This window comes from Dendrobates tinctorius, unplaced genomic scaffold (genome assembly GCF_039654945.1).
Source record: "Dendrobates tinctorius isolate UK_male_01 unplaced genomic scaffold, ASM3965494v1 ptg000232l, whole genome shotgun sequence".
Lineage (NCBI taxonomy): Eukaryota > Metazoa > Chordata > Amphibia > Anura > Dendrobatidae > Dendrobates > Dendrobates tinctorius.
Window position 1 is genome coordinate 11,263,871 of NW_027361899.1, and position 16,698 is coordinate 11,280,568.

The window sequence follows — 16,698 nt, forward strand, 5'->3', positions numbered from 1 at the left end:
GTTAATTGCCCCTCTTACTTTTTTGTTTAGCCACATTGGATTTTTCCTATTTCTTGTCCTTTTATTCCCACAAGGTATAAACCGCTTACAGTGCCTATTAAGGATGTTCTTACACATTTCCCATTTATTTTCTGTATTCTTATTTCTGAGGACATTGTCCCACTCAACCAGATTAAAGGGAATCTGTCACCTATAACCTGCGGATGGCGGGCAAGGATGGGGAGGCGGCACACATCGGGAACACCGCCCATCGGACCGGACCGACCTCGTTTTCATCGCCCGCCAAAGGGTAGGTGACAGATTCCCTTTAAGGGCATCTCTAAGCTGGTAAAACTTTGCCTTCCTAAAGTTCAGTGTTTTTGTGACTCCCTGACATGTCCCCCTAGCGAAAAAAAAGTGACACTGTACAATATTGTGGTCGCTATTTCCTAGACGCCCAACAACCTGCAGATTTGTTATTCTGTCAGGTCTGTTAGATACTGTAGTATTAGGTGTAAAGTGCGGCTCCTCTGGTCGGATTCTGCACCAATTGTGAAAGATAATTATTCTTGGCTATTAGCAGAAACCTGTGGCCTTTATGGGTTTCGCAGGTCTCTGCTTCCCAGTTAATATCCGGGTAAAGTCCCCCTTAACAAGGACCTCATTATGGGCTGCAGCTTCATCTATCTGCCTTAGTAGTAAACTTTCCATGATTTCTGTTATATTTGGGGGTTTGTAACAGACCCCAAAGAGAATTTTGTTACTATTTTTCCCTCCATGTATTTTGACCCATATGGACTCGACATCCTCATTCCCTTCGCTAATATCTTCCCTTAAAGTGGACTTTAGACAAGACTTTACATAAAGACAAACCCCTCCTCCTCTCCGATTTTTATGATCCTTTCTAAACAGACTGTAACCCTGTAAGGTAACTGCCCAGTCATAGCTTTCATCTCACCATGTCTCGTTATTCCCACTATGTCATAGTTACCTGTAGATATTTCTGCTTCCAGTTCTTCCATCTTGTTTGTCAGGCTTCTAGCGTTTGCGAGCATGCAGGTTAGAGGATTTTGCTTTGTTGCAATCTCCTCCCTGTTGATTGTTTTAGAAATTTTCTTACCTCCCTTCTCAGTGTTTTGTCTTGGATCTTCTTTGCCGCTCCTCATATCATTCATCAGTATAATATCTGGTTTCATGTTCGTGTCTAACGTTTTTCTTCTCGTCCCCTCTTCTTTTAGTATAGCGCCCTCCTGATGAGTGTAGCGAGTCTTCTGGCGAATGTGCGTTTCCCAGGTTTGTTGAGGTGTAGTCCGTCTCTGGCAAGGAGTCCATCGTACAGGTAATTCACACCGTGGTCCAGGAATCCGAATCCTTGTTGTCTGCACCATCGTCTTAGCCAGTTGTTCGCATCAAGGATCCTGTTCCATCTCCTGGTGCCATGCCCATCTACTGGAAGAAAAAACTACCTGTTCATCCAGTTCCTTTACTTTCTTCCCCAACTCTTCAAAGTCCTTGCAGATTGTTGGTAGGTCCTTCCTTGCCGTGTCATTGGTGCCAACATGTATCAGAAGAAATGGATGGACGTCCTTGGAACTGATGAGCTTTGGTATCCTATCGGTCACATCCTTGATCTTCGCACCTGGGAGGCAGCATACTTCTCTTGCAGTTATATCCGGTCTGCAGATGGCTGCTTCTGTGCTTCTCAGTAGTGAGTCTCCCACCACCACCACCCTTCTTCGCTTCTTGGCTGTACTTTTTGTTGTCACTTCTGGGTGTTGCTGTGTGCCCTTTTCTTTTTTGCTTGCTGGTAGTGCATCATCCTTAGGTGTGCCATCGTCATCCTCCGCAAGGCCTTGGTATCGGTTTGTCATTTGTGTGGTTGGTGATGTCTCCATGGTCTTCTTGCTTCTTTTTGTCACATGCTTCCACTCGTCTGCTTTTGGAGGTTCTCTGGCACTTTCTTCACCTTCTGTGACCAGTAGAGATGCTTCTGTTCTGTCTAGGAAGTCTTCATTTTCTTTGATGAGTTTCAAAGTTGCAATTCTTTTTTCCAGACCACGCACCTTTTCTTCTAAAAGGGCCACTAACCTACACTTCTGGCAGCTGAAGTTGGATTCTTCTTCTGTGAACATGTAGCAGCTCACCATGTAGGTTGTCACATCTGCCATGTTGCTCCTAGATCCTGCTGACTTGCTGCGTGTCTTCCTTCTTGTGTAATCTACTCAATCAGGCAAGCTTTCTTGCAATAATTTCCTAGAGGCAAAAATTTATTTTGAAAGTGGCGAAAGGGGGGTGATTTGAACTTTTATATTTTTTTATATTTTTAAAATTATTTTTCTTTAACTTTTGGCATGCTTCAATAGCCTCCATGGGAGACTAGAGGCTGCCATAGCCCGATCGGCCCTGCTACATACAGGCGATGATCAGATGGCGTCTATGTAGCAGAATTACATACCTGCTATGAGCGCCGACCAGCGGGTGGCGCTCATAGCAATCCGGCATCAACAACCATAGAGGTCTCAAGGAGTTCAAAACAACTGCCATGTCCTGGCTTTGAAGTGGGCTCACCGCCGAAGTCCACCTCAAAGCGGGGGGGGGGGGGGAGACACTGCCATCAGACGTACTATACCGTCCGATGGCAGTAAGGGGTTAAACAAAAGCTTTTACACCAAAAAAAGTGGCATAAAAGCTTTAAAAAGTCATACAATTTTGTTCAGAGTTTAAACATTTTGCCAATTTTTGGCTTTTTCAAGACAATTTCTCCCATTTTGACAGAGCTGAGGCAAGAAAGGAGATTCTGCAGGGGCGTGACGCTACAGATCATGATTTGCCTGAGCACCTTGGCCTCTATTGTTTGCACAGGATGATGTGTTGCCAAGAGCGATAATTTTTCTAGAAAAACTCATTCCTGATAATGTTCCAGTGTAAATCAGCTGCAAAATGCTCGTTCATCAAGTGAAATGATCTTTAACTTGCTTGTTGTAATTTCCCCCTTTTGCCTGGGTCAGATCCCGCCAACTGACAAAAAGGTCAGATAGTCTCCTGGAGTCTAGAATGTTTCCATCTTTGCCTTCCAGATCTGATTCGTTCTCACTTTTTCCCACTCACAATTCTTATACGGTCCAGAAGATTTTTTCACTAAAACATTTTTTTTTTTTTTAAACTGTTTTTATTAATTTAACAACAAGGAAAAGGGGTAGAATTACAGTATGTTCATGACATTAAACCATAATCCCTCCTTTTCTTTATCCCACCCCTCCCTTCCTGCAAATGTCATCATTTAAAGAGATTCCTTAAATTGGTGCGTGTCCTCCAATGCTTTGTAGCAAGTACCATCTGGTGCTCTCGAATTGTTTCCTAAGTCTGTTCCTAGACTCTGTATCCAAGGAGGGAATAAGAAACGACCGTCTAGTGAAAACCTCTCTTAACTTTTCTTTGTTAGTCAAGTTTTCCAACCAGTCCATTTTAAACAGAAAATGCATTTTTGTCATTATTAGGCTAGTTTCACATTAGCGTTTACGGCCGCCGCTAAGCCCCGCCTCCGCCGGTAGCTCCGCCTACGGACGCATGACGCTGCATGCGTCCCCTATATTTAGCACTGGGGACGCAGGCCGTGCGCAGGTATGCGTTTGGCGGCGCATGCGTCCTTTTGACGCTGCGTCGAGCGCAGCAAACGCAACAGGTTGCAATTTGGTGCGCTCGGCGCAGCGTCAAAAGGACGCATGCGCCGCCAAACGCATACCTGCGCACAGCCTGCGTCCCCAGTGCTAAAGATAGGGGACGCAGGATGCATGCAGCGTCATGCGTCCGTAGGCGGAGCTACCGGCGGAGGCGGGGCTTAGCGGCGGCCGTGCGCAGCCCGACGCTGCGGCCGTAAACGCTAATGTGAAACTAGCCTTAATGATTTTGACGGAACATTTGAGTGTAACCATTGATGTAATATACTTTTTCTTACTGCTGAGGCCCAAATCACTAATATGGCCTTAGTGCGCTTTGGTAATACTCTTGGGGTCTCCTCTAGAATATTAAAAATAGCCCATTGCGGGATAAGAGGGAACTCAAAAGCACTCAATTGTTGTATCTCAGAGTGAATATCTCGCCATAACTTTTGCATTTTGGAGCAACCCCACATATGATGGTAGATTGCAGTATTATGTAAACCACATTTAACACATTGATAAGAATTTGTAGGAGACATTCTGGATTAGACGTAAGGGGTAATATAAGCTCTATGTAATAATAATATGGCCATATCGGTATAACTATTATATGGAATAACTTTCCTTTGTGTCTCAGTAGCTTCTAATATATCTCCAACCCCTCCATATCCTTTTATCCATCTCGCCGAACCCGAGGTTTTAGCATTCCAAGTCCATTCCTTCCGCAGAGTGGAATATATGGTGCTAGTGGACACCAAATGAGACCTACCCGTTCTGAGAAGTGTCCAATTTGTTGCCTGTTCTCTCTCTCTGTCTGCTAGCTACAAACCTAAGAACCAGACTACATGCCTGCAGGAATATGAACGGTCGTCCTCCAAATACAAGATAACGGGATACCGCCTCGTCAAATGTGTTTGTAGAGAAACTATGGTCTACTAGATCCACCCCAAAAAAACACTTTTGTTGTGCCATAATTTCATAGATTTTAGGTGGTTTACACCTTTTAAAAATAGTGAGTTACCTAGAAAAGGCTGGAATGGTGAGAATCTACCTTCCAGATTACACAATTTCCTCCCTGTTCTCCAGGACAAAATAGTTTGCCAAAGTATCGGATGATCTCTAATTTCATCAGGGAGTTCTTCACTAGTCAGATGTAACAAAGCCATTAAAGATATATGTGGATAAATCTGCCCCTCTAGATGAGTATTGGCGAAGTGGGATGTTCCCCGCATCCAATCTAATACATATCGCAAGTTAGCTGCTATGGTATATCTGGCAATATTTGGGAAGTTAATGCCCCCCTCAGATCTTGAAAGTTGTAACTTACATAACCCAATGCGTGAACAGCCCCCCACTACCCATATAAACTGTCGAAATGTCCTATTCAATAGGTTAATATCTGTTTTGGATAATAGAAGAGGTAATGTTTGAAATAAGTAAAATAAATAATTTAGGAAAAATTATCATTTTAATTACCGTAAGTGACATTTCCCCGTAAAAGACAAGATAAAATGTTTCCAGGAGTTGAGGAGGCTAGTTACCTTAAGAATAATGGGTCTGACCAAAACATTTCTGACATTGGCGACATGAATACGGCTCCTCCCCTGTATGAGCACAGCAAGACTAAAAAAAATAAAAATTGGACCAAAAGAAGAAATCGCTCGGAAACAACTAAGAAACACTCATTTATTGTGTGCAGTACACAAGGGCGGGTTTGTGGTAGTTACTGTATAAACATGAAATAAATCCTGATAGCCGATGTAAGACCAGGCAAGGAGATATATAAGGTGTCAACTGCAATCTGCAAAAATATCCTGTGTTTCTTTAATTAATAAAGGGGATATTGTATGATATAATTTCCTCTAAACAGGCAAACTACTTCCTGCCTTATGCCCCCATCTGCCTATTTTATGTGCTGCTTAACCCATTTCTGACATCTGACGTAATAATCCATCCATGTTACCAGGGCCTGTTTGACTATGGACGGACCATTACGTCATCGCGATCGGCCACGCTCACAGGGGGTGCGCGGGCGATCGCCGCCGGTTGTCAGCTGATTCTCACAGCTGACACCTGGCACTAGGTGTCAGAAGCAGTCACAGAGTACTCCTGGCACTTTAACCCCCGAAATACTGTGATTGAACAAGATCGCAGCATTCCAAAAGTCTGCACAAGTCTGACAGCCCCTCTGCCTTTAGATCGGAGATCCTGCGGCGTGACGCAGAGTCCCGATCGTTGCCATGGTGACCCGGATGTCGTCATGACGACATCCGGGTCAGCAGAGCTAGTAAACTTGTTGATCATGCGTAGTGCATGATCAGCAAGTTGCCCTGTCAGTGCAGCGCTGACAACTTCTATGGCATGCACATGCTGCTTCATCTGTATGCTATAGAAGCGATCAGCCTTCAAAAAAATGATTGTCCCATTGTGGGACAAAGTAAAAAAGTTAAAAAAATTTAAAAAAAATAATTGTAAAAATAATAGAAAAATTAAAAGAATCAAAATCAATACATATATACATATGAAAAATAAAAATCTAAACAATAAAAGTACACATATTTGGTTTTGGTATCGCCGCGGCCGCAATGATCCGACCTATAAAACGGCCCCACTAGTAAACTCCTTTAGTGAACACCATAAAAAAAAGAAAAAAAAACTAAGGCATAAAGCAATGCTTTATCATCATACCGCTGAACAAAATTTGGAATAACACGCAAACAAAAAGACGGATATAAGTAAACATACCACTGAGAACGTCATCTTGTCCCGCAAAAAACAAGCCGCCATACAGTTCAATCAGCCCAAAACATAAAAAAATTATATAAATGAGGTATTGGTGTTATCGTACTAACCTAAAGAATAAAACTGCCTTATCAATTTTACCATACATATTCTTGATAACCAGCCTTGTTGAAGCTGACAGCTGAGGGTTGCAGGCCCCAGCTGTGAGTTTTGTCTGGCAGGTTAACAAAGATTTTTTAATTACATTATTTAATTACAGCGCAGGAGTGGCAGATGAATATTCCCATCCGCTGCTCCTGCTGTCACTGTTATTATCAGCAGCAGGGGTAGGCTGATGGAAGTAGTAGTCCCATCATCCGCCGCCTGCTGTCTTTTATTATTTAAATGTAACTCATCATTCTCCCCTGCTCGCGCCGTTCGCCGGCAGAGCAGGGAAAAATTAGGAGAGCCGTGTTCAGCACCCGGCGCCGGGGAACAGCGTTTACCATAACGTTTCTTCCCCGGCGCAGATGTGTGTAACATGGATGACTTCCATGTGTGTTATGTGTATGCACGTGTGCGGGACGTTCTTTGGCCCGTGCTGACATTAAAAAATAGACGTCAGTGTGTTTTGCCCATACGGTCTGTGGAAACACAGACCCATTCGCTTCAATAGGCAAATAGCGCTCCGTTCATCCCCCATCTTTCCGTATGGCTAAGTAGCACTGTACAGCCAAATATGGGGCATTGCCATGTTGAGTTGAAATTGTGGGACAAATTTTGTTGCCATTTCTACCCACTACCTGTGTGAAAACGTAAAATCTTTGGCTAAAACAAAATTTTGGTGGTAAAAATGTAGTTATATTGTCCTCACCGCCCAATGGTATAAAATTCTGTGACACACTCATGGTGTCAATATGATAACTGCATCCCTAGATGAATTCATTGAAAGGTATGGTTCGTAAAATGGGGTCACTTACTGGGGTTTCTGCTGTTTTGGCACCTCATGGACTCTCCCAGTGGGTCATGGCACCTGCAAACCGTAACAGTGAAATCTGGCGCTCCTTCCCTTCCGAGCTCTGACATGCGCCCAAACAGTGGTTTACCCCCACATATGGGGTATCAGCATACTCAGTACAAATTGCACAACAATTCTTGGGGTGAAATTTCTCCTGGTACCCTTGGGACAATAAAAAATTGGGGGCAAAAAAATCATTTTTGTGAAAAAAATATGATTTTTTACTTTTACGGCTCTACATTATAAATTTCTGTGAAGCACTTGGGGGTTCAAATTGCTCACCACACATCTAGATATGGTGTCATTTGTGGGGGGTTTCCACCGTTTAGGCACTTCAGGGACTCTCCATGGCGTCCGATCGTAATTCCAGCCAATTTTGCACTGAAAAAGTAAAACGGTGCTCCTTCCGTTACGAGCTCTGACATGCGCCCAAACAGCGTACTGAGGACAAATTGCACAACAAGTTTTGCAGTCCAATTTTTCCTGTTACCCTTGGTAAAATAAAAAAAATTGGACCTGAAGTAAAAATTTTTATGAAAAAAAGTTAAATGTTCATTCTTTTTAAACATTCAAATAATTCCTGTGAAGCACCTGAAGGGTTAATAAACTTCTTGAATGTGGTTTTGAGCACCTTGAGGGGGGCAGTTTTTAGAATGGTGTCACTTTTGGGTATTTTCTATCATATAGACCCCTGAAAGTGGCTTCAAATGTGATGTGGTCCCTAAAAATAAAATGGTGTTGTAAAAATGAGAAATCGCTGGTCAACTTTTAACCCTTACAACTTCCTAATAAAAAAAAATTTGGTTCCAAAATTGTGCTGATGTAAAGTAAACATGTGGGGAATGTTACTTATCAAGTTTATTGTGTGCCGTATCGCTGTGATTTAAGGGCATGAAAATTCAAAGTTGGAAAATTGCAAAATTTTCAAAATGTTCGCCAAATTTCTGTTTTTTTCACAAATAAACGCAAGTCATATGAAAGAAATTTTACCATTAACATGAAGTACAATATGTCACGAGAAAACAATGTCAGAATCACCGGGATCCATGGAAGCGTTCCAGAGTTATGACCTCATAAAGGGACAGTGGTCAGAATTGTAAAAATTGTCCCACTCATTAACATGCCAACCACCCTTGGGGGTAAAGGGGTTAAGGCTACGTTCCCACAATGAGTTTTTGGTGAGGTTCTTTTTTACACTGTGCATATTAAAAAAAAATACAAATAACCTATGTTATTTAACCCCTTCCTGACATCCGACGTACTATCCCGTCCACGGTACCCGGGCCCGTATGACCGTGGACGGGATAGTACGTCTACCGCGATCAGCGGCGCCCACGTGGTGAGCGCCGCTGATCGCGGCCGGGTGTCAGCTGATTATCACAGCTGACACCCGGCACTATGTGTCAGGGGCGGTCACGGACCACCCCCGACACGTTAACCCCTTGCACACCGCGATCAAACATGATCGCGGTGTACCGGGAGTTAAAGGGAAGCATCGGCAGGGAGGGGGCTCCCTCCGTGCTTCCCTGAGCCCCCCACGGCAGCGCAATGTGCAGCGCTGCTGCGGGGGGCTCCTATCCTCCAGGCCCCCGAATCCAAGATGGCAACGGGGGCCTTCGGGGACCTGAGGAAGCTGGCTTCCTCAGTGCCTGCAAAGCGCAGGCAAGAGGAAGTCTTCTTCAATGCCTGTGACAGATTGCTGATCTGTCACAGTGATCTGTGATGTGACAGATCAGCGATCTGTCACAGGACAGTGATGTCCCACCTGGGACTATGTAATAAAGTAAAAAAAAAATGTAAAAATAAATTTAAAAAAATCGCCAAATAAATTAGAAAAAAAAAAAAAATATTCCCTCAATAAATCCATTTTTTGGAAATAATAAAAAAAAAAACAATAAAAGTACACATATTAGGTATCGCCGCGTCCGTAATGACCCGCCCTATAAAACTGTCCCATTAGTTAACCCTTTTAGCGAACCCCTTAAAAAATAAAAATAAAAAACGAAGCAAAAAATAATGATTTATTATCATACCACCGAACAAAAAGTGCAATAACGCGCGATCAAAAAGACGCATATAAATATCCATGGTACCGCTGAAAACGTCATCTTGTCCCGCAAAAAACGAGCCACCACACAGCATCATCAGCGAAAAAATAAAAAAGTTATAGCTCACAGAATAAAGCGATGCAAAAATAATTATTTTTTATATAAAATAGTTTTCATTGCATAAAACCGACAAAACATAAAAAAACGACCTAAATGAGGTATCGCTGTAACCGTACTGACCCGAAGAATAAAACCGCTTTATCAATTTTACCGCACGCGGAACGGTGTAAACGCACCCCCCCAAAAGAAATTCATGAAACGCTGGTTTTTGTTCATTCTGCGTCCCAAAAATAGGAATAAAAAGCGATCAAAAAATGTCACATGCCCGAAAATGGTACCAATAAAAACGTCAACTCGTCCCGCAAAGAATAAGACCTCACATGACTCAGTGGGTCAAAATACGGAAAAATTATAGCTCTCAATATGTGGTGATGCAAAAACTATTTTACAATAAAAAGCGTCTTTTAGCGTGTGACAGCCGCCAAACATAAAAACCGCCATAAATAGTAAATCAAACCCCCCGTTATCACCCCCTTAGTTAGGGAAAAATAATAAAACTAAAAAAAAAAGTATTTATCTCCATTTTCCCGTTGGGGTAAGGCTGTGTGCACACGCTGCGGATTAGGTGCGGATTCATCCGCGCGGATTTTGTAAAATCTGCAGGTGAAACCGCAGGTCAAAAGACCTGCGGTTTTACCTGCGGATTGCTCTGCGGTTTTGTCCTGCGGTTTTTCATCTCCTCAATAGAGGAGATGGCAAACCGCAGGAGAATCCGCAGAAAGAATTGACATGTCAATTCTTTCTGCGGATTGAAAACCGCAGATAATCCGCGCGGAAAATTCCGCACCGTCTGCACTGCGGTTTTACCTGCGGATTGCTCTGCGGTTTTGCCCTGCGGTTTTCCATCTCCTCAAATGGAGGAGATGGCAAACCGCAGGGGAATCCGCAGAAAGAATTGACATGTCAATTCTGTGGATTGAAAACCGCAGATAATCCGCGCGGAAAATTCCACACCGTCTGCACTGCGGTTTTTGATTCCCATAGGGAATCATGGTACTGTACACCGCAGCAGAAACTGCTGCGGGTCCGCAGCAGCCATAACCGCTGCGGAACCGCAGCAAAATCCGCAGCGTGTGCACACAGCCTTAGGGTTAGGGCTAGGGTTAGGGCTAGGGTTAGGGCTCAGATTAGGGTTAGGGGTGTGTTGGGGTTAGGGTTGGAGTTATAATTGGGGGTTTCCACTGTTTGGGCACATCAGGGGCTCTCCAAATGCAACATGGCGTCTGATCTCAATTCCAGCCAATTCTGAGTTGAAAAAGTCAAGTGGTGCTCCTTCCCTTCCAAGCTCTGCCATGCGCCCAAACAGTGTTTTACCCCCACATGTAGGGTATCAGCCTACTCAGGACAAATTGCAAAACAACTTTTGGGGTCCAATTTCTCCTGTTACCCTTAGGAAAATAAAAAATTGGGGGCAAAAATATCATTTTTGTGGAAAAAAATTATTTTTTTATTTTCACGTCCGAGTGTTATAAACTTCTGTGAAACACTTGGGGGTTCAAAGTGCTCACCACACATCTAGATAAGTTCCGTGGGGGGTCTAGTGTCCAAAATGGGGTCACTTGTGGGGAGTTTCAATAGTTTAGGTACATCAGGGGCTCTCCAAACGCACATGACACCCGCAGACCATTCCATCAAAGTCTGCATTCCAAAACGTCACTGCTTCCCTTCCGAGCCCCGACGTGTGTCCATACAGTAGTTTTCTCCCACATATGGGGTGTCAGCGTACTCAGGCCAAATTGGACAACAACTTTTGGGGGGTCCAATTTCTCCTGTTACCCTTGGGAAAATGAAAAAATTGGGGACTAATTGATCATGTTTCTGGAAAAAATACGATTTTTTTATTTTCATGCCCTGGCATTATAAACTTCAGTGAAGCCCTTGGGGGTTCAAAGTGCTCACGTCACATCTAGATAAGTTCCTTAGTGGGTCTAGTTTTCAAAATGGGGTCATTTGTGGGGGGTTTCCACTGTTTAGGTACATTAGGGGCTCTCCAAAGGCAACATGACACCCGCAGACCATTCCATCAAAGTCTGCATTCCAAAACGTCACTACTTCCCTTCCGAGCCCCGACGTGTGCCCATACAGTAGTTTTCTCCCACATATGGGGTATCAGCATACTCAGGACAAATTGGACAACAACTTTTGGGGTCCAATTTCTCCTGGTACCCTTGGGAAAATAAAAAAATGGTGACTAAAAGATCATGTTTGTGGAAAAAATACGAATTTTTTATTTTCACGCCCGGGCGTTATAAACTTCTGTGAAGCACTGGGGGGTTCAAAGTGCTCACCACACATCTAGATAAGTTCCTTGGGGGGTCTAGTTTACAAAATGGTGTCATTTGTGGGGGGTTTCCACTGTTTAGGTACATTAGGGGCTCTCCAAAGGCAACATGACACCTGCAGACCATTCCATCAAAGTCTGCATTCCAAAACGTCACTACTTCCCTTCCGAGCCCCGACGTGTGCCCATACAGTAGTTTTCTCCCACATATGGGGTATCAGCATACTCAGGACAAATTGGACAACAACTTTTGGGGTCCAATTTCTCCTGGTACCCTTGGGAAAATAAAAAAATGGTGACTAAAAGATCATGTTTGTGGAAAAAATACGAATTATTTATTTTCACGCCCGGGCATTATAAACTTCTGTGAAGCACTGGGGGGGTCAAAGTGCTCACCACACATCTAGATAAGTTCCTTAGGGGGTCTAGTTTCCAAAATGGTGTCATTTGTGGGGGGTTTCCACTGTTTTGGTACATCAGGAGTTTTCCAAACGCGACATGGTGTCCGATCTCAATTCCAGCCAAAAACGTCAAATGGCGCTGCTTCCCTTCCGAGCTCTGCCATGCGCCCAAATAGTGGTTTACCCCCACATGTGGGGTATCAGCGTACTCAGAACAAATTGCACAATAACTTTTACGGTCCTGTTACCCTTGGAAAAATAAGAATTGAGGGTGAAAAGATCATTTTTGTGGAAAAAATATGATTTTTTAATTGTATGGCTTTATGTTATAAACTTCTGTGAAGCCCATGGGGGTTCAAAGTGCTCACCACACATCTAGATAGGTTCCTTAGGGGGTCTAGTTTCCAAAATGGTGTCATTTGTGGGGGATTTCCACTGTTTTGGTACATCAGGGGTTTTCCAAACGCGACATGGTGTCCGATCTCAATTCCAGCCAAAAACGTCAAATGGCGCTGCTTCCCTTCCGAGCTCTGCCATGCGCCCAAATAGTGGTTTACCCCCACATGTGAGGTATCAGCGTACTCAGGACAAATTGCACAATAACTTTTAGGGTCCTGTTACCCTTGGAAAAATAAGAATTAAGGGTGAAAAGATCATTTTTGTGGAAAAAATATGATTTTTTAATTGTATGGCTTTATGTTATAAACTTCTGTGAAGCCCATGGGGGTTCAAAGTTCTCACCACACATCTAGATAAGTTCCTTAGGGGGTCTAGTTTCCAAAATGGTGTCATTTGTGGGGGGTTTCCACTGTTTTGGTACATCAGGGGTTTTCCAAACGCGACATGGTGTCCGATCTCAATTCCAGCCAAAAACGTCAAATGGCACTGCTTCCCTTCCGAGCTCTGCCATGCGCCCAAATAGTGGTTTACCCCCACATGTGGGGTATCAGCGTACTCAGGACAAATTGCACAATAACTTTTAGGGTCCTGTTACCCTTGGGAAAATAAAAATTGGGGTGAAAAGATCATTTTTGTGGAAAAAATATGATTTTTTAATTGTACCGCTGTACGTTATAAACTTCTGTAAAGCCCTTGTGGGTTCAAAGTTCTCACCACATATCTAGATAAGTTCCTTGGGGGGTCTAGTTTCCAAAATGGGGTCACTTGTAGGGGGTTTCCACTGTTTAGGTACATCAGGGACTCTCCAAACGTGACATGGCGTCCGATCTGAATTCCAGGCAATTTTGCATTGAAAAAGTCAAACGGCGCTCCTTCCATTCTGAGCTCTGCCATGCGCCGAAACAGTTGTTCCCCCCCACAAATCAGGTATCAGCGTACTCAGGACAAATTGCACAATAACTTTTGCAGTCCAATTTCTCCTGTTACCCTTGGTAAAATAAAAAAAATTGAACCTGAAGTATTTTTTTTGTGAAAAAAAGTTAGATGTTCATTTCTTTTTAAATATTCAAAAAAATTCCTGTGACGCACCTAATGGGTTAATAAACTTCTTGAATGTGGTTTTGAGCACCTTAAGGGGTTCAGTTTTTAGAATGGTGTCACTTTTGGGTATTTTCTATCATATAGACCCCTCAAAGTGGCTTCAAATGTGATGTGGTCCTAAAAATAAAATGGTGTTGTAAAAATGAGAAATCGCTGGTCAACTTTTAACCCTTATAACTTCCTAACAAAAAAAAATTTTGGTTCCAAAATTGTGCTGATGTAAAGTAAACATGTGGGAAATGTTACTTATCAAGTTTTTTGTGTGCCGTATCTCTGTGATTTAAGGGCATAAAAATTCAAAGTTGGAAAATTGCGAAATTTTCAAAATTTTTGCCAAATTTCCATTTTTTTCACAAATAAACGCAAGTTATTTGAATGAAATTTTACCACTAACATGAAGTACAATATGTCACAAGAAAACAATGTCAGAATCACCGGGATCCATGGAAGCGTTCCAGAGTTATGACCTCATAAAGGTACAGTGGTCAGAATTGTAAAAATTGGCCCGGTCATGAACGTGCAAACCACCCTTGGGGGTGAAGGGGTTAATGGGTGCAGAAAACCTGCAACATTGAAAAATCCCGAAAACCTCATCGTAGGAACGTCGCCTAAGGCCTATTCCAGACGTTCAGTATTTGGTCATTATTTTACATCAGTATTTGTAAGATAAAGTCAAGAGAGGAATAATCATAGGAAAAGTAGATCACCACTTTTGTATTTATCACCCACTCCTGGTTTTGGCTTACATATACTGCTGCAAAATGCTGACCAAATACTGAACGTGTGAACGTGGCCTAAAGTTTAATACCATGAGCGCGGAGCAGGCATTGAAATCCTGGCATTCCAGGTGGTAACGGAGGAGCTGGAAGTAGTGCTGCCGTATTAGAGCAGGACATTCAACAAAGGGGCCTATGGTGAGCCAGTCTGAGACTGACCAGCAGTGACCTTTGCTGTTAGAGCAGACCACAGGCTGTGTATTGTGGCTGCGGTACGGTTCATGACGGCACAGTGGCAGTATCTACACAATCACAGATTTCTAACAGTTCAGAACAGCTCTTCTGAGTAGTTATGTCGGCTCTATAGTCCTCAAGGGGTAAATTATACAGCACGAGGAATTATTAGGGGGCAGGCCTTACAATTAAAGGTAGTCTCAAGTTTAGATGTTATCCGCTATGCATATAGCATAGCGCTCGGCTAGCTCTGTTAGTCCCATTGAGAATGAATGAAGCAGCATTGCGCATAATCGACCACCACTCCATTCACAGAGGACTCTTTAGAGCTGTCATTCAGACTCCCAACAATCTGGAAGTTATCCCCTAACCAATGAACTTCCAGCCTTGAGAAATACCCCTTTAAGTTCCACACCTGAGAAACTTCCTACTATCTGAACATCAAAATTGCTTCTACCATGTATGACATTTTAGATGTTCCAGAAAATTAGATTTTTTTACGTCACATTTTTAACATTATGAACCTGGGAATTAGAATCATAGAATCATAGAATCATAGAGTTGGAAGGGACCTCCTGGGCCATCTGGTCCAACCCCCTGCTCAAAGCAGGATTCGCTAAATCATCCCAGTCAGATGTCTGTCCAGCCTCTGTTTGAAGACTTCCATTGAAGGAGAACTCACCACTTCTCGTGGCAGCCTGTTCCACTCATTGATCACTCTAACTGTCAAAAAGTTTTTTCTAATATCTAATCTGTGTCTCCTCCCATTCAGTTTCATCCCATTGCTTCTAGTCTTTCCTTGTGCAAATGAGAATAAAGTTGATCCTTCTACAATGTGACAGCCCTTTAGATATTTGTAGACAGCTATTAAGTCTCCTCTCAGTCTTCTCTTTTGCAAACTAAACATTCCCAAATCCTGCAACCTTTCCTCATAAGACAGGGTTTGCAGACCGGTCACCATTCTGGTCGCTCTTTTCTGAACTTGCTCCAGTTTGTTGATGTCTTTTTTAAAATGTGGTGCCCAAAACTGGACACAATATTCCAGATGAGGTCTGACCAAAGAGGAGTAGAGGGAAATAATGACTTCACGTGATCTAGACTGTATGCTTCTGTTAATACATCCTAGAATTGCATTTGCCTTTTTTGCTGCTGCATCACACTGTTGACTCATATTCAGTCTGTGATCTATTAGTATACCCAAGTCTTTTTCACATGTGCTGTCACTTAGCCCTATTCCTCCCATTCTATATATGTTTTTTCCATTTTTATTGCCCAGATGTAGTACTTTGCATTTCTCCCTGTTAAAAACCATTCTGTTAGTTGCTGCCCACTTCTCCAGTTTATTTAAATCTTTTTGAATCCTCTCTCTCTCTTCTCTAGTATTAGCTATCCCTCCTAGCTTTGTGTCATCAGCAAATTTAATCAGTTTACCCTCAATTCCTTCATCTAAATCGTTGATAAAGATGTTGAACAATACAGGGCCCAGGACAGAGCCCTGTGGTACCCCACTTGAGACATTCTTCCAACTGGATGTGCAGCCATTTACGACCACTCTTTGGGTCCGATCACTAAGCCAGTTATGAATCCACCTAACAGTTGCCTTGTCCATTCCATACTTAATCATTTTTTCAATAAGGATTGTATGAGAGACTTTGTCAAATGCTTTGCTGAAGTCAAGATATACTATATCTACAGCATTTCCTTGATCCACCCAATCAGTGATACCGTCATAGATTGAAATTAAGTTAGTCTGACATGACTTATTAGTTACAAACCCATGCTGACTCTGTTTAATCACTTCATTCTTATCCAGGTATTGACATACATGTTGTTTAATAATTTGTTCAAAGATCTTTCCTGGTATAGAAGTCAGACTCACCGGCCTATAGTTACCTGGGTCCACCTTCTTCCCCTTTTTGAAGATAGGAACAACATTTGCTCTTCTCCAGTCTTCTGGCACTTCTCCTGTTCTCCAAGAATTTTCAAAGATTATAGAGAGGGGTTCAAAAATTTCTTCTGCT

General features: G+C 42.8%; 1 protein-coding gene across 1 annotated transcript in view; it reads right to left on the reverse strand.

Moving 5' to 3' along the window:
• The window catches only part of LOC141060144 (uncharacterized), a 220,947-nt gene that overhangs the window by 73,479 nt on the left and 130,770 nt on the right, over positions 1-16,698 (reverse strand). Inside the window, 1 exon segment of the mRNA XM_073556423.1 lies at positions 2,753-2,756. Coding sequence (XP_073412524.1) covers positions 2,753-2,756 — 4 coding nt within the window.